Genomic DNA, 25,317 nt, shown 5'->3' with positions numbered 1-25,317 from the left:
AGCCCTTAGACAAGGTTCACAAATGAAAAAGAAGTTGGAGTATCACACTGAAATATAAGTACATTCTATTCCTATATTCCTAGAAGATTTACCCAGTATTGCTCAGGTCCTTAAATCAATTATTTGTTGTGGGTTTTTTTTTAAATAAAATAAAAATGTGCATGCTTAATTTGAATCATTGCTCTGGGCTGGGTTGGGGATGAGGGGTTCAATATACAGGCAGCCCTAGGGAGAGAGGACTACCTCAGCCCTCTCTCACAGCAGCAGGTCGGGGCAGGTGAGAAGTGCCACTCCAGGTGCATCTTCCTCATCTGAAGCAGGTCCAAGTTCAAATACTGCCTGCATTCTGCAGCCAGAGTGAGGAATGCAGCAAACTGTGCACTTTCTCCTCTCTGCCTGACGAAGGGGAACAGCTAGCAATGTACCTGTATTAATGTTTCCGTACGAATTGGGGAGAGGGTAGCTTCAGGTCCTCCAACCTGCTCTCCCTAAAGGGCACCTGGGGAGTGAAAGGTTGGGAGTTGAGGCAGTCCTGGATGGCGGGGGGAGGGAGGCACACTCTCAGCAGCTCCTTTCACCTGCCTGGTGATTCTGTTTTTTTGAGAAACAATATCATTCCAGGCCCATCCCATTTTCCTGACACACCCAAACACTTACCATGCTTTAAATCACAGGTGCATCATAATCAGGGGTGCAAAGACGCAATAAGTAAAAACAATAAGCTTCAAAAATAAAGAATGCAATTCATGCTAACCAGAGAGGGGATGCATAAGTAATATTTTGCCCTGGGCACAAAAATACCTAGTTACGACATTGTCAATGAAGGAATATATAATAAGACAACAAATATCATATTGCCTATATTTAAATCCATGGTACGCCTACACAGAATCACACAGCTGGAAGAGACCTCAGGAGGTCAAGTCCAGACCTCCGCCCAAGGCAGGAACAATACCAACTAAATCAACCTGGTCAGGGCTTTGTCAAGCGGAGACTTAAAAACCTCTAGTACATCTTGAGGACTGTGTGTAGATCAGGGGCAGATGACCATTTTGCGAGCCCAGGGCAGCTCAATTTTGTGGGCCCCCCTCCTTTGCCACAGCGCATGCGTGGGGCTTCTTGAAGCGCGGGGCCCAGGGCAGCCGCCCCGCTCGCCCTATATCTGCCCCTGGCGTAGATCTGGTGACAAAAATGATTAGGGGCATGGAATAGCTTCCATATGAGGCAAGAGATTAATAAGGCTGGGGCTTTTTAATTCGGAAAAGAGAAGACAAAGGGAGGATATGATAGAGGTCTATAAAATAATTACTGTTGTGGAGAAAGTAAATAAGGAAAAGTTATTTACTCATTCCCATAATACAAGAACTAGGTGTCACCAAATGAAAATTAATAGGCAGTAGATTTTAAACAAAAGGAAGCACTTCTTCAAAGACTGCATATGCTACCTGTGGAACTCCTTAGAATCATAGGGTTGGACAAGACCTCAGGAGGTATTGTGGATGAAGAGACCTCAGGAGGATGTCAGAGGATGTGGAGAAGAGAGGGGAACTTTAACAGGGTTCAGAAAAGAACTAGATAAATTCATGGAGGTTAGGTCCATCAATGGCTATTAGCCAGAATAGGTAGGAATGGTGTCCCTAGCCTGTGGTTGCCTGAAGCTGGGAATGGATGATGGGAGAGGGATCACTTGATGATTCCCTATTTTGCTCACTCCCTCTGGGGCACTGGCCACTGCCGGCGGCAGACAGGGCACGGGGCTAGATGGACCTTTGGTCTGAGCCAGTGTGGCCGTTCTTAGGAGTTTTCACTAACAGAGAAGTAGCCGTGTTAGTCTGATCTTGGTAAAACAAACACAACACCGCAGCCATGTAGCACTTGAAAGACTAACCGGTAGTCTGGGCTACATTTCTATCACTATCCGGTAGTTTGGGCTACATTTCTATCACTAACCGGTAGTCTGGGCTACATTTCTATCACTAACCGGTAGTCTGGGCTACATTTCTATCACTAACCGGTAGTTTGGGCTACATTTCTATCACTAACCGGTAGTTTGGGCTACATTTCTATCACTAACCGGTAGTTTGGGCTACATTTTATCACTAACCGGTAGTTTGGGCTACATTTCTATCACTAACCGGTAGTTTGGGCTACATTTCTATCACTCACCGGTAGTCTGGGCTACATTTCTATCACTAACCGGCAGTCTGGGCTACATTTCTATCACTAAGCGGCAGTCTGGGCTACATTTCTATCACTAACCGGTAGTCTGGGCTACATTTCTATCACTAAGCGGTAGTTTGGGCTACATTTCTATCACTAACCGGTAGTTTGGGCTACATCTCTATCACTAACCGGTAGTCTGGGCTACATCTCTATCACTAACCGGTAGTCTGGGCTACATTTCTATCACTAACCGGTAGTCGGGGCTACATTTCTATCACTAACCGGTAGTCTGGGCTACATTTCTATCACTAACCGGTAGTCTGGGCTACATCTCTATCACTAACCGGTAGTCTGGGCTACATTTCTATCACTAACCGGTAGTTTGGGCTACATTTCTATCACTCACCGGTAGTCTGGGCTACATTTCTATCACTAACCGGTAGTCTGGGCTACATTTCTATCACTAAGCGGTAGTTTGGGCTACATTTCTATCACTAACCGGCAGTCTGGGCTACATTTCTATCACTAACCGGTAGTTTGGGCTACATTTCTATCACTCACCGGTAGTCTGGGCTACATTTCTATCACTAACCGGTAGTTTGGGCTACATTTCTATCACTCACCGGTAGTCTGGGCTACATTTCTATCACTAACCGGTAGTCTGGGCTACATTTCTATCACTAAGCGGTAGTCTGGGCTACATTTCTATCACTCACCGGTAGTCTGGGCTACATTTCTATCACTAACCGGTAGTTTGGGCTACATTTCTATCACTCACCGGTAGTCTGGGCTACATTTCTATCACTAACCGGCAGTCTGGGCTACATTTCTATCACTAACCGGCAGTCTGGGCTACATTTCTATCACTAACCGGTAGTTTGGGCTACATCTCTATCACTAACCGGTAGTCTGGGCTACATTTCTATCACTAACCGGTAGTCTGGGCTACATTTCTATCACTAACCGGTAGTCTGGGCTACATTTCTATCACTAACCGGTAGTCGGGGCTACATTTCTATCACTAACCGGCAGTCCGGGCGACATTTCTATCACTAACCGGCAGTCTGGGCTACATTTCTATCACTAACCGGTAGTCTGGGCTACATTTCTATCACTAAGCGGTAGTCTGGGCTACATTTCTATCACTCACCGGTAGTCTGGGCTACATTTCTATCACTAACCGGTAGTTTGGGCTACATTTCTATCACTCACCGGTAGTCTGGGCTACATTTCTATCACTAACCGGCAGTCTGGGCTACATTTCTATCACTAACCGGCAGTCTGGGCTACATTTCTATCACTAACCGGTAGTTTGGGCTACATCTCTATCACTAACCGGTAGTCTGGGCTACATTTCTATCACTAACCGCTAGTCTGGGCTACATTTCTATCACTAACCGGTAGTCTGGGCTACATTTCTATCACTAACCGGTAGTCTGGGCTACATTTCTATCACTAACCGGTAGTCGGGGCTACATTTCTATCACTAACCGGCAGTCCGGGCGACATTTCTATCACTAACCGCTAGTCTGGGCTACATTTCTATCACTAACCGGTAGTCTGGGCTACATTTCTATCACTAACCGGCAGTCTGGGCTACATTTCTATCACTAACCGGTAGTCGGGGCTACATTTCTATCACTAACCGGTAGTCGGGGCTACATTTCTATCACTAACCGGTAGTTTGTTTGGGGATGAGCGTAGCGGGGCAGATGCCTGTCTGCGATGGGGGGAAGTGGGTCTGCCCCACACAGCTCAGCCCCTAAGAAACTATCTGCTTCGTCTTTCACGTGCTGCACGACTGCGTGTTCACTGCCGTGGTGACACTGTCGGTGAAACCCGGGGTCTGCACGAGGACGCGGCTCCCCGGCGCCCGCCCCGCGGCCCCGCCCGCAGCAGGGGGGGGGAGCCGCGGGCCAGTGGAGCGAGGGGGGCCGGCACTGACGAGCTCCGCGTGTGCGCCTGCGCGGGATGCGCCGAGCTCTCGGCAGCGGCTGCTCCTGGCTGGCGCGGCCCGGCCCGAGCCATGCACTGCTGGGCGCGGGCCTCGCGCCGCCTCTGGCGGGCCTGGGGGGGGCCGCAGCGGCGCCTGGGCAACGGCCCGCCCCCGCCGCGGGCAGCCGGCGCCTGGGGCTGGGCGGTCGGGCTGGGCCTGGCGCTGGCGGCGGGGGGCTGCGAGCCGGAGGCGGGGCCGCGCTTCTCCCGGGCCATCGAGAGCAGCAGGGACCTGCTGCAGAGGATCAAGGTGCCGGCTGGGTGCCAGGGGCCCTGTGGGGAAGGGGGGGGGGGTCTCCCAGCCTCGCGCCTGGCTCCAGCCCGGACAGGGCCCGAGGGGCCGCCGGCCACAGGCCCCCCCCCAGCCGTGCCGGGATGCGCGTGGGCGCTGCGCGATGCCGGGACCCTCCTTCCCGTGGGGGCGCCGGTGTCGCTTGCACAGACATGTGAGAGCGCTGTTGGCTGGGACCCCTAACCGCTCCTCTGCGGCGGCGCCTGCCTAGCGCCCTGGGCTGCACCCCGGCTAGTCTACCCCGGCAGCTTCTTGGGAAAGAGCTCTGTAGTAAAATTTAGTAAAGACTCTGTGTGCTTCTTCCCCCTTCCATTACTTAAGCTTGAAACAGCACATATCATTTAGCTAATTGCACATGTTTTAGAAGCTGTAGTAAAAGGGGAACTAGCCGTTTAGACCCATTTCTCAAGGACTGGCGTACACGTATCACTTGAGTTAGGGAAATTTGCTAATAAGCTATACTGGTGGTTGTTACTGAATGGAATAGAGTTGAAATATGCTAACCAAGAAGGCGGCGACACGAAGCTAAGGTAACAAATCAAGATGTGCCAAGTTAGATAAGAAAGTTAAAGAAAGTATAAAAAAGGATGCTTAGCCAACGCTCAGGGTCAGCTTTGCTTTGAGCAATAGCTCCTTGGCTGACCATTGCTTGCAACCAATAAACTTGAGTTGGACCCAGCCTGAAAGTGTGACTCTCTTCTTGGGGTAAATCAGACTAGCCTCCAAGGGGACGAAACCAGCAATTTATGCAACAGCTCTTCTGCAAAAACTCTTCCCCAAGAGAGCGCCCACTCCGGCATGTGCTTTTGCGCAAGAGCATCCGTGCCAGTGTAGACGCTCTCTTGCGCAAGACAGCTCTGCTGGCCATTTTAGCCATCGGGCTTTCTTGCTCGAGAAATTCATGTTGCCTGTCTACACTGGCCTCTGCACACATTATCAGTGGGAAATAGGCCAATGGAGGGATGATAGGAGATACTATAGAGAACTTCCTGGGTGTCTGGCTGGTGAGTCTTGCCCACAGGCTCAGGGTTTAGCTGATCGCCATATTTGGGGTCGGGAAGGAATTTTCCTCCAGGGTAGATTGGCAGAGGCCCTGTTGCATAAATTGCTGGTTTTGTCCCCTTGGAGGCTAGTCTGATTTACCCCAAGAAGAGAGTCACACTTTCAGGCCCTAGAGGTTTTTCGCCTTCCTCTGTAGCATGGGGTACAGATCACAGCTGGAGGATTCTCTGCATCTTGGGGGTCTTCAAAGTATTTGAAGGCTTCAATATCTGAGAGATAGATGAGAGGATTATTCTAGGAGGGATGGGTGAGATTTTGTGGCCTGCACTGTGCAGGGGGTCAGACTAGATGATTATAATGGTCCCTTCTGACCTTATGGTCTATGAGTCTAAGAACAGTTGCGCAAGAGGGCTTATTCCTGAGTTCTGGTGCAAGAAGCCCTGATTTCATACATTAGAACGTCAGTTTATTTGCGCAAGAGCACGCGGCCAGTGTAGACAGGCAGCAAGTTTTTGTGCAAGAGTGGCCGCTTTTGCGCAAGCTCGCGCCAGTGTAGACACAGCCAATTAGTATCTACATGTGCAAAAGTGAGCCGCAGCTGTCTGTGGCTTTGCAGGGCTCTACGGGTATGTCTCTAAACTCTTTGGAAATGGGAAGCAGGTAGCCTTCCTCTGTGTAGCCTACTCTCTTATGGCTCAGTTACTGGAGAGGCAGGTGATTAGCTCCAGCCAGTCCACCCCTAACATGTCTGGCTATGACTAGTGCAATATTCCCCCATCCAGGGAATGTATCTGTACTTTTCCTTTTTGCATCTTCTCGTGTTATTTGGTTTGTTCACATCAGGCTCTCCCTGTATATCATCACTGCACTATGTAAGAGTTTGTCAGAAGGATTTGAAAGTGCCTTTGAATTACTGACTTCTTCCTTACTTTTTGTCATTTACTGTCACAAAGGACTACTCTTAAAAGGGCTTAAAGCAGTCCAGGACTGACATATGCTAGTGGTAAAAGTATCTTCAGTACTGAGTACACTATTTGAAGGACTGGAGGTGTGTACAGAGCTATGTGAACTATATAAATAGACTGCCATTCTGAAAATTTGGAACTGAAGCTTCAGTGTTTATAATTTTAAATGAGGACATCCCAGACACGCTAAAATGATCAGTCTCAGAGGAATAGCCATGTTAGTCTGTAACTTTAAAAACAAGTATTCCTGTGCACTTTAGAGACTAACAAAAATATATAGTATTATGAGCTTTGGTGGGTAAGACCCACTTCATCAGAAGAAACCTCATGATAGAGACTAAGGTCCACAACTCATCTGATGAAGTGGGTCTTACCCACCAAAGCTCATAATACTATGTTTTTGTTAGTCTCTAAGGTGCTACAAGACTACTTGTTTTTAAAATGTGTTGACTCTCATACGATAGTCACATCGTAGTTTGAAAGAAGTTATGTTCCCTGTCTGCAGTAGGTGTCATTTATATTAAATTAGTCTTTAAGCTCATTGGACTTTCATTGTAGTTGTCCATCACCTCAACAGAGATCTGCAGCTTTTGAAAGGGGATTGTACGAATTCAGCCCAACTGATATTAAAACAAAATAATTTCAAAGATTATGTACTTATTTGGGATGTAAATCCCAATTAATCATAGAACCATAGAGCTGGAAGAGACCTCAGAAGGTCATCAAGTCAGTTGACTGATTAAGTAGGATCCCATTTGGGGCCGGTGTCAACAGCAGGAACTGGCAGCCCTAAGTGCAGGTGAGCTGCCTTCTGTTTGTTGCTCTCCCTGTGCTTAGGGCTGCTATTGCCACTGCTTCCCCCTCATGGGGTGGGGGGTATAGCTCCTGATCACTCCCCGTGACTGGAGTAGCCCCCTGCCCATGGTAAGCTGCTCCTGGGTACCTGATAACTAGTAAATATCACATGTTAAGGGTGATGCTTACCAGGTATCCAGGTAACCAGTTACCTGTTCACATCCCTAGTACTGACTAGGAACACAGTTTCTGCTTTTATGGGGTTTAGCGTTATGTTTGATTTCTGAGCAAACAGAGCCTTTTAATAAATGGAAGTTTGTTTGTGACAGGATGAAGTCGGAGTTCCAGGCATAGTAATTGGAGTTTCTGTAGATGGAAAAGAAGTATGGTCAGAAGGTTGGTATACAGGAATATAACTCAGTTGTTCTGCATGTTCTTCAAAATTAACATTCATTTGAGTTACAAATCTTAAGTAATTATTGTTCTTCAATTTGGGGTAAGTGCTTCCATTAACCTCATAATTATAAAAGTTTTATAAAATCTGCCCTCAAAACAAAAGACAAAACCAAATAGCAGTGGTCACTCTGGCATTAAAATGTATAAAATGGGGGAGGGTCCAAGTAAAGGGAAGAAAGTATCTCTGTAGGTGATAGTAGTGGTTGTAAATGAAATACCCTTTTGGACAGTTTTTTATAAAGCATGTTGGCAAGTGTGGAGGAAAAGGCTAAGACAGCTCCTGGGAGGGGAATGAGTTCTGTGCTCTAACAACATCAGAGTATGTGCACAATGGAATGGTGACCTAAAATAGGACAAGGAAATTCCTAAACGGTGGGTGGAGTCAAACGTGCCTCAATATGAAGCTTAAAAAGAAGGCCTTGCTGTACCCTGGGTCAAAATGCCTGAATTTAATGAGAGACTTACAAAAGGGAGATGATGTATTTTCATCTTGTTTGCATAGGTCTAATTTGCATTGTAACTTAATTACCAGGAAATGTAATGTTGTCAGTCATGCTAAATGAGTTTAGTTGAAATAAGTGATAATTAGCAATCCACATTTAGCTTGGCCCTCACCCTGTTGATTTAGGCTAAATGAGGCTTAAATTGAGTTTGCGTAATAAAGTCTTTCCCAAACTTTCTGCAAATATTTTACAGAGAACTTCCCCCCCAGTAGGCAGTAAGCCAAACCCTTGAAAGAGGGTGAATATTGTAATTAAAAAAGAGAATGAATTCCTTGGACCTGTTTCTGTTCTACATCTAAGTGGATACTTGCTGTTCATAATCATTGTGCAATACATCCCCCTTAAAATTCTCCTCACTGTGCTGTGTGTTATATGGTACTCTTTCTGACACAACTGTCCACCCATCATCTTTGTGCAGCTACTGGTGGAAATAAAATAGTTGATAACTATAGATGTAAAATTGGTTATGTTTGGCTTTTCATGAGAAACAGCTGTTATTTTATTGTTATGTATTGGACATCATCTTTCTCTGGGAATCTACATAATAGTCAGAATAAACTTGAATGGTTCCAGTTCACTTATTTCATAAACTAGTGGACTGGTGCTTAGGTTGCCACTGGGAACACGTTGAGATTTGGCAGCTGTAATCCTTTCAATAAACATACATTATTTTGCAGGTTATGTAGGACTCCCTGGAGGACTCCCCGTTTGCTTGGTTCAAATAGGTCTGAACAGAACTCTTATTTATAGATTTTGGTTAACTCTACTTAGTTGTCTTTCTTGAACCTTGTTGATCATTGTTTAAGGCAAAGACTATCACAGAAAGAAATAGTAATGTGCTTTGCTAAAAATTCAGTACAGGCAGTCCCCGGGTTACGTACAAGATAGGGACTGTAGGTTTGTTCTTAAGTTGAATTTGTATGTAAGTCAGAACTGGTACATATTGTAGGGGAAACTCTAGCCAAACATTTCTCCAGAGCTCAGTTTTATTCTCCCACACCTCACTTCCCTCAGTCCTTTATTCTCAAGATGAGGTGTCTGCTGAGAAAAGCCGCTCCGCGTCTCTCTGGTCTGCTGGGGGGGAGCAGCTAGTGCGGGGTTGCCTCACCCCGTTTGTAAGTAGGGATCCGATGTAAGTCGTATCCATGTAACCCGGGGACTGCCTGTAGTAGATTCCCTGAGTGGTGCTTCATTAGCAAGGCTGTATAACAGATTTTGCATTGTAAGCATGACTGTGTGTGGCATATCCTCCAAAATTTTCATGTGTCTCACTGCCACGGGAGGGAGGGAGGGAGGAAGAGAGAGAGAGAGTGTGTGTGTGTGAGAGCATGTGAAAATTTTGTCACAAAAAATTCTTCAGATTATGCTTTTGAATTCAAACGGTTTTGCAGAAGTGTTGTTAAGAGAAACTGTTAAGAGTTGCTAGCTGACCTAAGAAGGAGTGGATGCTGCTGTACTGCTTCAGCAGAATTTTCCTCCTGAAGATGTTGCAGAATATTGCGTAGTGGCATAACTCTCAGTACCTAACACAAATGAGTACTGGTCTATGATTGGTGCTCCTAGGTACTGTGGCAGTAAAAATAATAAATAGTAACAATAATATCATAAAAGGGTGCATGTTGTGGTAGACTCTTGCCATGTCTTCACTCTCAGGGCCTGGGAGGGTTATCTTAAAATAAAGTAGTATCTTAAAATAATGAGATTGAAGGGAAGAACTTGGAAAATAACGAAATCTTTCTTCTGTAAAAATTCTTCCTAATTTACTTTCTTGCAGTCTGATTTAAGGATGTTAAGAAGTAGGTAAATGGCTAATCGTGTAGTTAGTACAATTTGTATCAACTACACGATTAGTTGGTAAGGGAAAGTGCTCAGTCCTATTTCGTGTCGAGTCCAGGAGCTACCCCCACTAAACTACCTCTGCAGTTTAAATGTAGTTGGAGTCTGGTGTGCAGGGCACGAGCTGGGGCTAAGCACCTTCCCTTATCAACTAATCATGTATTTGACATAATTTGTAGAACAAATATACTGAATTTAGACTACTTCATTTCTGATGTAATCTCTCTCTAAGTCTGTATCTAAAGAGATTAAAATAATTTATTAAACCACTGCATAGTTAAGCCTTTTAAATTGAGTTAAATGCTGTAAGTTTGTCAATTTCCTGTTTTTAACTGATCTTATTTTCTCTCTCTGGAAGTTATATTGAATTTTGAAAAGAGTAATGTATAGTAGCTCTTTGAAAGACTTAATATGTGGATTTATGAATGGGGGTCAGCTAACCTGATTGACAGTTTTAATAGCTGCCCATAGCTGTATTGGTCTGAGGATATTAGAGAGACCCGGTCTATTATTGGACCAACTTGTGTGGTCAGAGAAACAAGCTTGTATGCCCTTAGGATATAGTTTTGACTTAATTTTTCACTAAACTAAATTAGCGTTAAGTTTTATGTTATTGCTGGTCGGTAATATAGGGATAATATAGGGTGGTATTTTCAGAAACACTCCTCAATGACCTCACTCTGCTCCCATTGAAATCACTGTCATTGATGTCCGTGGGAGCAGAGAGAGGCCACTGAGTACTTTTGAAAATAGAACCTAGAACCTATCATGTCTCTCATGCGGAGTATTCTACAGAATTTATGTTTGTGAACATTGCAAAATCTCAAAGAATTCTTTCTATATGTAAACCTGCTTTTTATCTTCTTAAAGGTTTGGGTTATGCTGATGTAGAGAACCGTGTAATCTGTAAACCTGAAACAGTCATGCGAATTGCTAGTATTAGCAAATGTCTTACCATGGTCGCTGTTGCTAAATTGTGGGAAGAAGGAAAACTGGATTTAGATGCTCCAGTGCAAAAATACGTTCCGGAGTTTCCAGAAAAAGAATATGAAGGTGAAAAGGTAAAGGGTTAGTTTGTTCTGTAACCATTTTTGGTTGTCTCGATTTCACATTTGTTCCATATCTTCCCTACTGAACTAATTGCTACGGGTGCTCACAGCTTTGTGTATATGATACACTACAAATAATTTAAAAAGTAGGGGCAGGAAGCAATACATGCTGATGGAAAAAGGAATGTTGGGAATTTAAAAATTTTTAGACTAATAGTTAAATATTTTTTTCTAACTGACTTTACAATTAAAAAAATGGCTAGGAATTTTTTTTTCTTGACATAGCAATTATATAAATTACAGAAATAAAAGTTCAGTTTGCATAATATCTTTAAGCAGGCATACACAATAATATTTTTCTTTTAAACTAGGTCACCATTACTACAAGATTGTTAGTTTCACATTTAAGTGGAATTCGTCACTATGAGAAAGATATTACTAAAGTAAAGGAACAGAAGGAAAAGGCTAACAAAGCCCTTAAACTAGCGCAAGATGTAAAAAAATCTAACCGAGATAAGGAACTGAAAGAGAAAGAAGATAAAGGAACTGAAAAAAATGACTTTCCTAAAACCAAGTCAGAACAGGATGATGAAGCTAAAGGCCAAAAATTAAAACCTGTCAAGAAAACAAAGGAATTTGAACACGAAGAGTATTATTTGAAAGAAAAATTTGAAAATGTGATTGATTCACTGAAAATATTTAAAAATGATCCTTTATTCTTTAAGCCCGGTGAGTTTCTATTGATCAAAAATTAATTTTTTTTCTTTAAGTGTTACATTCTTAAGATTTGTTGTTTGTCTGATACATTACGTGAAATTGGGACTTTACTGTGACTAAACCAAGAGATGGATTTTTTTTCCTGTTGCTCAATGAGAGCTTCACAAGGAAGCGTTTAAGCCATGTTCTAACTATCTGGTCACTTTAAATATGCCCTGCAATGGATTAAAAAAGAGAAAACTAACTGAATATAGTTACGTTGATGCAATCATCTATTATGGATGCAGTTATATTGCCATAAAGGATCTTATCTCTTTGTAGCTTATTTTTCATAGTTTCAAAAATAAACTATAGTCAATATAAGCATACCTTCTATTAGTGTAACTGCCTCCACACTAGGAGCTGCATAGACTTAACTATCAGTTTGTAAATTGATATAAATAGATAGGAAAAACTGTGTATACAAAAAAGAGTTCTACAGAGTAGGTAGCAATAAATTCAAGCGTGTTCTTTCAAAATAGTTCCATGTAATGCAACATGTGCTGCAAAATTTGCCTGTCAGATTACAAAAGTTAAGGTATATCATAAATGGATTAACTGTATCACTGTAACACGCACGTGGCCTTTTATTGAATTTTACCATGAAGACCTTGTAAAATCATCTTTATTTAACTGAAGTTTTCTTTGAGACTCTTGCCTATTTTTTCCCCCTGCAACAGCATAAATTTGTTACGGTACTTAAGGACTCAAACAAGCTGTGTAAATCATTGGACCAAGAACTGGTTAGGAAACAGAAAACAAGGTGTGCTTCACAAATTTCTACTAGATTTTTTTTGTGGATAAATAAGCTAGGTGAACAGGCAACATGAGGGCAACTAAAATTCAGTGCTGTTAAATGCATGGTAATGCCCATTGGAGTGAGAAAATTAAACTACTCCTACAATCTATATGGTTCTGAATTAACTTTCAATTTAAGAAAGGGACCTGGCATCATTATAGATTGCAGTCAGTGGCATGGTAAGGTACTGTGAGTATCTGAGTATTGTGTGCAGAGGTGGTTATTCCTCACCCCCCAAAAAAAGGATATTGCAGAAATAGAAGAGTTCAGGGAAGAGCACTAAGAATGATTAAGGGTGTGGTAAAACTCTTAATATTAAAGCAAACGTGAAAAGATTCGGATTGTTTATTTTTGTAAGGAGATAAATAGGGAACATAAGTATACACAATAGAAAACAAAATAGGGAGGGTAGATCGAGAATATTTTCCCGTTTCATAACATAAGAAAAGGGGTCATTGAATTTATACTGAAATAGTGGGAAATTGTAAACGGATGGAAGGAAATATTTTTTCACACAGTGTATTAGAGATGTTAATGGATAACCAGTTAACCAAAGAGCATCACCCTTAATGAGTGGTGCATACTGGTTAACAGTTAACTGGAACCTGGGGAGCAGCCCCCTGCCTGTGGCCTGCCACAAGTTCCAGCTCCCATGCATCAGTCCCGCACAAGGCCCGAAGCAGGCTGGAGCAGCGCCCCCTCGTACTGCCCTCGCCCCGCCCACCCCAGTTAATCAGATAAACTTAACGTTTAACCGGTTAACTAATTAAATGGAATTTTACATCCCTACAACATGTAACTAAATTGTGGAATTCATTTCTACAGTTCTTGAGGCCAAGAACATTTCTAGTTATTTTTTAATTTTGCTTTTTATATGAATAATAAAACTATCCAGAGCTGTTATTAATCTTGTGGAAAAGTTATTAAACCTCATGCTTTCAGGATTCAGTCAATCTCTAATAGGGATGTAAAATCCCATTTAATTTGTTAACCAGTTGGACATTATATTTGGCTGGTTAACCATTTGAAGCGGGGTTGGCAGGGGTGGGGGCGGAGCATCCCCTGCCTGTGATGGGCCCCGTGAGGCTGGAGTAGCCCCTTGCCTGTGGCAGGTGGGGAGCTGTTCCAGCCCCTACCAGTTAACCATTCACAGCACGGAGCACGCTGTGTGGTGCCCCTACCTGTCCAGGCAGCACTAAGAGCCCTCTGGAGCAGCTCTGTCTGATCCACTGTACAATTCTTATGGTTATATTCTGGGTTGTTGTTTTTTTTTTAATTTTAATATGCAGTAAATTCTCTTCCTTGCTGGGCATGGATTTTAGTTGCATTTACTTTCTTTTCACCCTTAAAATTTTATCCATCATATTTACATATTTAAATCTTATTTATTAATTTGTCTTTTGGTGACAATGAATAGTAACTATGAAAAAGAACAAAATAAAACCAAGTCTTCCTAATCACATGAGTAGAGTTTGGCTGATGCTCTATTTCTATGTACAGATAATATAGAAAAGAGCATCATAATCTTTAACCCTTTATGTGTCTGATTACACTGTGAAGAATAAATGTATTCTGACACAGTTACACACTGATCCCTGTGTAAAACTGTATTTGTTGAATAGTAAACTTCATAGGAAAAGATTGCAGAAGGAAACATTAAACTTTTAATTCAAGCACTATGCAAATAAACTCTTTTTCTCCCCTTCCTTTCCCCCCCCTCTCTTCCCCAAGGAAGCCAGTTTTTGTATTCAACTTATGGCTTTACCCTTCTGAGTGCTGTGGTGGAGAGAGCGTCAGGATGTAAATTTACAGACTACATGCTGAAAATGTTTCGTGACTTGGATATGTTGGCAACTGTCTTGGATGACAATGAATCGATGATATACAATAGAGCAAGGTAAATGAGAATGAAATTATGCACTAAAATCTTATATTGACTGCTGCTTGCTTAAATTCTTCACTGTACAGGTAAGCATTAGTTGATTTTTGTTTTAAAAGCTAATTTAAAGATTAAATGATTTGTAAAAATATTCTTTATCAAATGGCTGGAATAACGGTATTACATTGATTCCTTGAGTTCACATTTATTTTTAATCCCTAATGTTTAAGGATTGATAACAATAGGAAACAAGTGTGAGAACACATATTTTAAGAAGGGAGAGATTTGTTTAGGTCAGTTGCATATAAAAGAGTAAGGAAATGAAGGAAAAGTAAGGATATAATGACCCCCAAAATTGCTACAACTATTTCTATAAGAGTAGAAATAATACAACTTTGTTATAGTGAAGACATTTGCATCAGTTTATTTAATTGTTAATTTTAATTGCTCTCCAAAATTGTGCATTAGCAGATGACTTGAATCTCTTCTTTTTTCATTTATTTGTAGTCTTCTTTAATCTGTATACATTCTATGTATATTAAAGAATGATTTCAAGTTCTTTATCTGACTTCAGTTGTATGCGTTGATGAGAAAGTGTTCATAGCAACTGAACAGCAGTTAGAGTGAAAATAACTTGAAATTTCCTTCTATTCTCAACTCCAATATAGTTCATAAAATACTATGGATTTACAGTATAGCGTTTGAGTTTCCAAATTATTCGATTGCATATTGCTTAAACTTGAAAAAAGGGGACGAGGGGATTGTAAAGTATGTAGACACTACAATTACCACAATTGTAAAATTACCTCCAAATTGTTTCATGGAACAGTAATAATGTAATCTTTCTATAGTGTTCCACAGTTATTTATAAATTAGATTATTTAAATGCCAGTGACAGCACAAGGACACTTAAATGGTTCTTTTAGACATAGATATTATTAATACAGTGGTTCTCAAACTTAGGGCATTTGCCTGAGGAGCGCTGGGTTGTGGGTTCCAGTCCTCCACCCCCCTGACCCCCCCCCCCCCCCCCCCCCCCCGCCTATCCTGGGAGCGGCTGGACAGCCAACACAGGCTTCCCCAGGAACCTTTCCACAGACCACCAGCCAACCACCTATGGTGATAATATGGGTGCAGGATGGGGTGGAGGTGTGAGATCTGACTGGAAGGTATGGTGAAGGAGCAGGCTGAGGGTAGGGTGGGGGGTCTGGGTGGCAGGTTGCTTGGGTGTAGGAGTGTGCAGCGGGTGGGGTCTGGCCAGGAAGTTGGTTGCAGGAGTGTGCTGAGGATGGGCTGGACTGGGAAGGAGGGTGCAGGAGTCAGGTGGGGTCTTGGTAGGAGGTGGTGTGTGTGAGGGAGATGGGGGTGCAGGGTGTTTACCTGTCTCTATGCCTCCTGCTGCTCCCAGGCACTGCCGGCCAATGGGAGCAGGGGGAAAAGCCTTCAGGCGAGTGGTTTCCTGCACTGCTGTTCCCCCAGCTGGGGGGAGTGGCAGTGAGCGGAGCCATTTCCTTCCCCCTGCAAGCTAAATCTGGCCCACAATGCTCACCCTCTTCCCCAGAGTAGGAAGTGGTTCTGCCTGCTAGTGCTCCAATTTCACAGAGGGTGGGGGCCTGGAGCACCAATGCAAGCTCCCCACTATAGGGGAGTGAGCCCCAAACCCACAGCCCACCTGCAAGATAGTCGCAGACCACACTTTGAGAAACACTAATTTAATAGCTTGCCATTTGGCAGCTTTTAAGAACTTGAAGGAGTAATTTGTGTCTGAGTTTGTGTTTAATGGTTTAGTCGTTCTTGCTGTTTCCCTCACCAGTTGTCTTTTACTGAGTTACATAGCCAAAAAATCACCTCCAACCACTGAACTTAAAGTTTGTTGACTCAGCTGTTAAGTTTTGGCACAGGGACAGGATTCTCAATGAATCGCATAAGCAGATTATGGAAAAATCTCAAGGGGATCTGAGTTTGATATGCAGCTTTCAGATTTCCTGTGTTGGAAAAAAAAATTTGTGTTCTTAATGAAGAATGGTTTTCTATGTTAAGTTTTTTGTTAACTCTAAAGCAATGGAAATAGTATTCTGGGAAAAGGTAAGTAATTCAGGTTGAAGATATAGGAAAGCTTGTTACATCCTTAATTCAAATGTGTATGAGCAGACTGGCATGTTGGTGTTACTGCTTCAGACATCCATTTTAAAAAAATGTAAAACATTGCTATCATGAATGTAGTCAGAATGGGCTGATTTTGCCAGTTGCTGAGCATGCTGCAGCTCCATCTGAGCACTTTGAGGACAATGGTTTGGTTAGCATCTGGCAAGATGAGGCCCTTGCTTTTAATATATTTTTGGGCTGCCAGTGATGAGACTTTAGTATGAGCTGACAAAACATAAGGTAAGTGTGTGCATATGTGTACGGTGGGGAATAGTGAATGCAAGCCAACCATCTTTTCTTTTCCAGCCCTGGTAATTTCACTGCTATGTAAATTTTACATCTTACCAGTACCAGTCTGACTATAGTCTAAAGCAGGGGTTCCCAAACTTTTTGACATGGAGACCAGTAAATCCATTCACGAGCTTTCGGAGGACCGGTAACATACATTTGCATATTCATTAAGCAAATGACAAATATACAAATATGTTGGTTTTGGTCCTCCCAAAGCCCCTAGGGCCAGCTTTAGCGAAGCTTTTGATACGGCCACCCACACCATTCTTACCAGCTAGTTAAGGGAATCTGGATTGGAAAAATGGACTGTAATCCAATAAAACCCTGCACCGCCACATTGTGTATTGAAAAGGGGCTCATTTATTTTCAGAAAGCCAACACCATCTTTGGAATCTTTTATCCATATTCTCATTCCGGATGGTGAATGCACCAGGTTCTCTCCATTCTGACACATTGTAGTGCCTTTACACCTCACTATCAGCAGTGGGGATATTTAAAAGGCACTGCTTTTACATTTTTATTAAGGACCTGCGTATGCCCTGAACTGTCCCGCTCCCCGCTGGCCAATTCTCTCCCACCTCCCCCCTCACCTTCCCTCTCCCTCCCGCCTGCGCATCCAGAAATATAATTTATGCTATCATGTGCCGAAAGTGTCCGTCTGCTATGTACATTGGACAAACGTCTCAGACACTTCGCCAAAGGATCAATGCCCACAAAACGGATATTAGACAGGGTCACAAAGAAAAAACAGTTTCTTGCCATTTCAACCAGAAAGGACATTGTCTCAAGGACTTGATTACCTGCATACTACTTCAAAGGCCTTTTAAGAATACACTTGAAAGAGGATCCTCTGAACTGTCATTCATGCTCAAATTTGACACTTTACACTTAAGTTTGAATAAAGATTCTAATTACCTTACCCATTACAAAGATAGCTTCCCCAGTTATCACGTCTAATATCATTAGCTCACAGACATTTACCTCCTCCCCCTATCCCGCTTCTGTTCTGAAATTTGATTTGCCCTTTTCATATGTGTTCATTTTCTTTAATTGTATCCTTTGGTATATATGGTTGTGACAATTTTCTTCCACTATTTGATCTGAGGAAGTGGGTCTGGCCCACGAAAGCTCATCACCTAATAAACCATCTTGTTAGTCTTTAAAGTGCTACATAGTCCTGTTTTTCATTTCAGCTATGCCAGACTAACACGGCAACATTTCTATCACCCTAATTATGTCAGCTGAAAAGCAGCTACTCCTGCAGAGGAGGAGCTATTGAGTTGGCATAGCAGGCGAGATACAGCGGTCAGAGCAATATTCTAGTGTAGACACTTCAGTCAGTGTAAGCTGCCTTGTATTGACCTAACTCTGTAGTGTAGACCAGGCCTGAGTGTCCTTCACAGACCTGATAAAAAGCTCTGTGTCAAAAATAATTTGGGGAAATTTTCTTTTTTAAATGGTCTAGTTGAATAGTTCTGCTGCTGTAACATCCAAATCTGGGGAGGACTCATCTGAATTCCAGGGAACTGTTAAAAATGATTTTTTAGAGTCTGGAGAGAAAAATTCCCCCTCTAACATTTTTTAAAGATGCAGTATCCTGGGATGTAATACAAATCGTCTAACTGGTTAACTATTTTACATGTTTTTTACATCTCTACTTTACATGGAGTTGAATTGTTACGCTGTTGTGGAATTAGCAGCTAATTAATGTTTTTGTAAACTGTATCATGAGTGCCCAGAGTTTTAAACTCCTTTTCACTTTATGAAAAGTTAAAAAAAAAAAATACCATCGCGGAGAGGAGAAATTTAATTGTAAATTTGGTTTGTCTCGGGATATTTTGATGCTAGACAAAATTCAAGTTTCCATGTTGAAATCATGGTTGAAAGCAAAACTATGAAGTAGGGTGATATCTCTCAGGCTAAAAGACACTGCCACCCTGTGGCTTAATTCATTATATTTATGATCTAATTCAATAGCATGGAAGTAAATCTTGCAAAACGTCCTGATAGACAAGTATTATCACCATTGTAGAGAAGAGTCTGAGGGGTAGCCCTGTTAGGCTGTAACTTCAAAAACAACGAGTAGTCCTGTGGCCCCTTGGAGCGTGGAGACTAACACAAATATATGGCATCATAATCTTTTGTGGGCCAAACCTACTTCTTCAGATGAGCTTGAGTGTAAAAAAAAAATAAAAAAAATAAAAGTGAACTTTCTGATTTTGCTTTTTTTATCCAACTTAATACTCCTGGATGATAACAAATACCCCCCCCCCCTTTTTTTTTTTACACTAGAGCTCATCTGGATTGGATTCTATGCATGCCTCTCACTCCTGGCTGGTGAAGGGAGGGGGCAGAGGTATAAATCACAGAATCCAAGTGCTTTCCCCTCTCTCCCTTATTGTCAGGGGAACGGGAAGAAAAGCAAGCCATGTCTTGGTGCATACGGCTGCTGTTTCCCCTGCTCTCTTGAAACTCTGCCCTTGCCCGCTGTACAGCTCTGCTGGGCCACATGGCGGCCACCGGAGCTGGAACTGGGGCCGCAATGCAGCTGTCCCAGTAGGGATATTCACACCATGGCCCGGCTCCGGCTCCAGCACAGAAGGCAGCAGGGATGGTGCTATCCTGAGCCATATTTGACTCGCAAGCCATAGATTTGCCGACCCCTATTCTAAACCTACTGTTATGTCTGTGTGTGCTTAAACCTAACAAATTATAGTTTTAGATAAGAGCATGCTTGCTTCTGTTAGTGTTTAATCAGCCAGAAGCACTGTGTTCCCAATGATTTATTTTGGACGCCACCTGGAGTGAAACAGTTAAGTTGCCACTGCTTTGAGTTCTGAAAACTATGGGTAACAGAGTAACATTTAGTCACAAGGCTTATTTCCAAGATCTCTTGTTGCTTGCATGATATCTTGGCTTTTACAGTATGTACTAAACTTTGTTTTAAGTTCTAGGTTTGAATGTGTTTGTACTGAAGTAGGACTTAGAGGCTAACTGAGAACAGTTTTGCTAGGCACTCATTCCACATGCCTAGAGAGAGGATTCCTGTGCGTTATAGACAAGACTGAAAAAAGCATTAGAGAGATAAAGTACTGGTGAACAGGGATGGTTTTCATATATCGTATTATTAGTTCCATGTTTGTTGAGGGGAAGGGCACTAAAGGAATCGGGTTTCTTTAAATGTTTAATTAGGGGTTTGTTAGGACATGCAGTAAATGGAAATTAAAAAAGGAAGGGGAAGATTGATAGAAAGGGTAAGAGGAGCATAGAAGGCAGGTGGAAGGTGTCAAATCTAGAAATTGTGAGGGAAGAATGGGGGCAGAGGGTGGATGCAGGAAAGAACATGTCTAGAGTAAAAACTGCATCAAGGAGTCTCGTCCTCCTCTGGGGCTGACTACCTGCTGCAACTTCTTTTGTTTGCTGCTGACTAACTCGCACTGATGCTGTTCAGGAGATTCTTTAAATCTATAAGGGTATGTCTACACTACCACCCTAGTTCGAACTAGGGTGGTAATGTAGGCAACCGGAGTTGCAAATGAAGCCCGGGATTTGAATTTCCCGGGCTTCATTTGCATAAAGCCGGGCGCCGCCATTTTTAAATGTCCACTAGTGCGGACTCCGTGCCGCGCGGCTACACGCGGCACGGACTAGGTAGTTCGGACTAGGCTTCCTAGTCCAAACTACCGTTACTCCTACTCCTCCTACTCCTTCACTACAGTAGGAGTATCAGGCATTTGCTGCGAGAGTCCTCACTGCCTTGGTACAAGCTGCACGAAGACGTGGCCCTTTATGAAAAGGACAAGGAGTTGGGGTTGCCAATTGTTCAGAAGGGTCTCCAAGATACTGGAGAACCAATAAGATGATGTCCTAGAGGGCTGGGAGCAAGCAAAGGCCAATCAGGAATCAGCAGGCCAGATGGTAAAGGCCCCCTGCTAAGAGATGGCAATTCTGGGTGGAGCAGGAAGGCTCTTCACTCTGTGTTAGTGCACAAAGCCAGCCTTTGTCAGGGCTAATTGTGACCACTTTTGTCTTTTAAGTCAGTATGGGGCTTTTGATTTGAATTTGTGGCATGAGAGGCTCAGGCCATCATGACTCCAATATTAACTGGACTATTGAAATTATGCGTGCTCACTTTGTAGGACAGCCCAGGTTCAGGCAGGTCCATGACACATTTCTACCTGTTACATTTGGTCAGAAGAAAGGAGTCGGCCATATTCGGTGTAACTTGCTTTTGTGGATTTCAGAGCCTGAAGATGATTGGAACTCAGGTTTTAGTCATTTTTTAAAGTGCATTGCTAACGTGAGTGTGCAGTGTATGGAGCATGCTGGTGTCGAACAAAGTTTAGTAGTTAACAGAAATGGGCGGTATGAAACACATGCTCTTGGGGACAAATAGCACCCACTGGGTCAGGTTATCAGAACAAGAATCTTGAGATCCATTTTTAGCAGTATTTACCATGGCTGCATGTTTACTGCCTTTGTGTACATAAATATCTATTTTGCCATCTAGTGGCCATGGAATTCCAAACCAAATCCTTTATCCCTCCCATAACCAATCTCCTACAGAATTGTACTGCGTAACTCCTCTATTGCTTTCTGTTGCGGCTGCAGAACTATGGTCTCCTGCCTTTAGGGTTTTCTGTGCTTGTGAAAGATGAGTAAGCTTTGGCATATTTTTTGTATCCTGAATTCTCAAGCTGTTTTTAATCGCTGTAAATTCCACAGCACCAGAAATCCAGTGTTAAACTAGTACCTAGAACATGGCATTTATAACTCCTGGTATTAGTATTGGACTAAATTGCAGAGTGTGTTGAGTGTGTCTTGTCACTAGTTTGCTTTTATTTTAACCTATCAATTAAAAGGATGAATATTTCCATTAAATGTATGAGTGACAACTAAAACTTTCTTATTTTGATTCTAGATGTTATGTTTGCAACAAAAAAGGACGGCTAATAAATGCACCCTACGTGGACAATTCCTACAAATGGGCTGGTGGCGGCTTGCTTTCTTCAGTAGGTGACCTCCTGAAATTTGGAAATGCCTTGCTGTACAGTTATCAAGTTGGACAATTTAAACATAGTGCCAACAAACTTCTTCCAGGCTATCTCAAACCAGACACGATTACAATGATGTGGACCCCAGTGCCAAACACTGAAGTATCATGGAACAAGGATGGCAAATATGCAATGGGTTGGGTTGTTGTGGAGAAGCAACAAGAATATGGCTTTTGCAGACAGCAGCGACATTACATCTCCCATACTGGTGGAGCAGTGGGTGCAAGCAGTGTTCTGCTTATTCTTCCTGAAGAGTTGAACTCTGAGGTTATATACAGTGGGTTAGTGACACTACCCAGAGGAGTAGTTGTTAATATTATTTGTAATATGCAGTCCGTTTCCCTCAACAGCACTGCCTTAATGATTGCAAAGGAATTTGATAAAGACAAATTGGTTTGATACTTTGATTAAAATATTGCAGTGTAAGTCTGAATAAGTGTACTATAGTATTGAAATAAGAACAGAGTTTTAAAAAAATCAGGGGTACATGTGAGCTCCAAGATTGCTAGGAATCCTCACATTTCTGAGAGAATGTATCAGATTGTAAAGAAATTAAGCTAAATTACTCTTGGTGGTGGTGCTACATTTTTTGCATTTAGAAGTCTTCACTCAGAAGAGGAGCTATATAGTTGCTAACTTATGGAAAAAGGAAAAAGGCATTCTAGGAGAACAGTTATGCTGAATATCACCCACATAACTCAACAAGGGCTCATAATTAAGGAAAACTTGGATAGAATCAAATAATCAGAACATGCAAGACTCTGTTTATTACCATGTTATATTTTTCACACACGTGCTGGCCAAAGATGTGTTCGCCAGTATTTTTGAACAGTCACTTTAAAAATAGAGATTTCATTTTTTAAAAACACCGAATACAAAGTGGTGAACTTCTGTCTAATTACAAACCCCACTGAAATGAAACTGAAACTGCTCCCATGCTAAGGTTGACTGTACACTAGATTTAATCAGAAGCATGTTTTTAGAAGAGTTGTAAATGTCAAGTTCCTGTTCAAAATTAGAAAAGGATGAAACTTAGCATGGTGACTTACGTTGGTCTTTCAGAGGGCTGCTTTTCTGTTCTGATTGAACACAAAACAAATGAGGATCAGAATTAAAATATTCTAGATAATGAGCAAAGTCAAAAAAGAGTACTCTTGAGGTCAGTATCAGAATTCCCATTGACTTCAAGAGGAGCAAGGTCACACCCCAAATGTGTCTCGCTGTCCAATTCACAAAAAATATTGAACCATGGATCAATACCTAAGGGTGCTCCATTATATCTGTGACAGTTCTTGTCTCTCCTTTCCAGATGGACATTAAAGAAAATGATCTACATAGGCTCTTAGTATTTAGTCAACTTTCACTTAAAAATGTACATTCTTTCAGAGTCCTCAATCTAATTTTGCCTTGAATATCTTCAGTATAGGCAATTTTGTTCTTGTTTTGGGAGGTTTAGGGATATTAAATTTAGATTAATCGAATAGTCGATGTGATTTCCATCAACTATTCGATTAGTCTATAAGGGCACCTGTGCCTTTGAACTGTAGCAAGAGCCTTACTGGAAGTAGGTTAAAAAAAGGAAGCCCTGCAGGAAGCACTAGACCAGCAAGGGACTCCCACTGGCCCTGCGCTCCCTGCAGCGCCTCAGCCTTTGAAATGTACAAGAAACCTGCTGGGGCTCTTGTACATTTCAAAAGGAAGTCCCACAGAGAACACTGGGCTAGCAGGGGAGTCCCCCACTGGCCCCAGCTCCCTGCAGGGCTTTCTGCTTTTGAAATGTAACAAGAGCCTATTTCAAAAGCAGAATAGCAGCAGAAGCGGCGCAAGTGGCGACTGCTTGGGTCCCTGCTTGCATCGTGTCCTGCTGTGCCTCTATCTCCCCTGCCTTCCACGGAGATGGGCTTTTAAGCCCCTGCTCCCTCCCCCTTGCTGCCTCTCTCTGATAGAGGTATCAAGGGGGAAGTGAGTAGTCGCATCACTAGTTTACTGTCTGATAGACTTAGTTTATCAGTTAGTCGACTAGTCGCTTGCATCCTTAGGCAGATTATTCAATTATCTAATTAAAACTGTTACAAAAGGCTTTCTATTAATTTTTTTCTTAATTTTAAACAATTTTGGTTATGCTCCCAACAGAAAAACATATTTAAACTTCCCTTAGAAGGTTGCAGACTTGGATATATTTTGTCTCCTTACCACTTTTCTGTTGTTTTGTACATGATCACTATTTTGTAATCCAATCTATTTTTTTTACTGTAGATGTATCAATTCTTTGTTGTTTCCCCTATACATTTAACATATTTAGCCCAAATTGAGTTTTCCTGTAGGAGTGCAAGAACTACTTACATAATTTGACTTTATTTCATGTGCATCTTTTGGTTAAATTTGTCGCCAGGAAAACAATTTTTTATATTGGCTTTGTGAGAGTCACCATGTCCTCCTTTTTCAGTGATAAGGCTTTTGTGTTCTCTCTCTCGTAAAATTTCTGATTTTTTTTTTTTTTAAATAAACTGAAATGTGTTATCACCAGGGCTCGACAAATTGCTATATCTACTTGCCCTTGGCGAGAAGATTTCAGCCGGTTGCCCTGTTCACCGGCACTGTGCGCATGTGCAGTACTGGTTTGGCGCATGCGCGGTGTGGGGCTGGCAAGTAGATCTTGCCACAGTTCGTTGAGCCCTGTTTATCACACTTACTAAAGTTTGAGAAAACAGAAAGGTGGTACAACATGCACATGATTTAAATACATATGAATGCATGGATAATGCAGAATACAGGAATCACCCATGTTCTTTTTATTCTAATGTAATATTATTTATTTAGCGATGTCAGTGTCCATAGGTTCAAAAACAAACTACAGAACGTGATCACGAAGTATATAATAATAGTAAATCTTTTCTATTCTCATTTTATAAGTTCGATTATAATGTAACGATCCATTTGGATTTTAAAGTGTACAGAGTGGAAAATGAAAGTTTAGTCCATTAATCAATTCATAAAGTTTGTGGGTTATTTAACATTTACAGTATGATCTTAATTCATTTATTGTACAAACATTTTGCTTAATGTTAATGGATTTTAGGTAAGCTGTACTTGTTATTAACCCTAGAATACACGTCAGTGCTGTTTTCACAGTTCTCCTATGTTACGGTGTGAGATGACAAACCAAGAAAGCCATTGAAATATCTGATATTTAGCAAACTTGTCAGGGGTTTACTTTACACAGATTCCAAATTAAATGTAAATGTTTTCTAGTGCTTTCATGTTTATAGTTATTTTATGCCTAAACAATAACTCATTTTATTAAACTATTTGTTTTGTGCTGTGAGAGTTTGCTTCT

General features: G+C 42.1%; 1 protein-coding gene across 1 annotated transcript; it reads left to right on the top strand.

The window, feature by feature from the left end:
- The first annotated feature begins 4,136 nt into the window (after nt 1-4,136).
- Nucleotides 4,137-25,300, top strand: LACTB (lactamase beta). The gene is made up of 6 exons (XM_075897667.1): nt 4,137-4,408; nt 7,542-7,608; nt 10,878-11,068; nt 11,428-11,785; nt 14,343-14,508; nt 21,848-25,300. The coding sequence occupies exons 1-6, from the start codon at nt 4,190-4,192 to the stop codon at nt 22,377-22,379; spliced, it is 1,533 nt and encodes a 510-aa protein (XP_075753782.1). The 5' UTR covers nt 4,137-4,189; the 3' UTR covers nt 22,380-25,300.
- Nucleotides 25,301-25,317: the final 17 nt, after the last annotated feature.

This window comes from Pelodiscus sinensis, chromosome 14, assembly GCF_049634645.1.
Source record: "Pelodiscus sinensis isolate JC-2024 chromosome 14, ASM4963464v1, whole genome shotgun sequence".
Taxonomy (NCBI): domain Eukaryota; kingdom Metazoa; phylum Chordata; order Testudines; family Trionychidae; genus Pelodiscus; species Pelodiscus sinensis.
The sequence above is the reverse complement of the archived record's forward strand: the minus strand, read 5'-3'. Positions and strand labels throughout refer to the sequence as shown.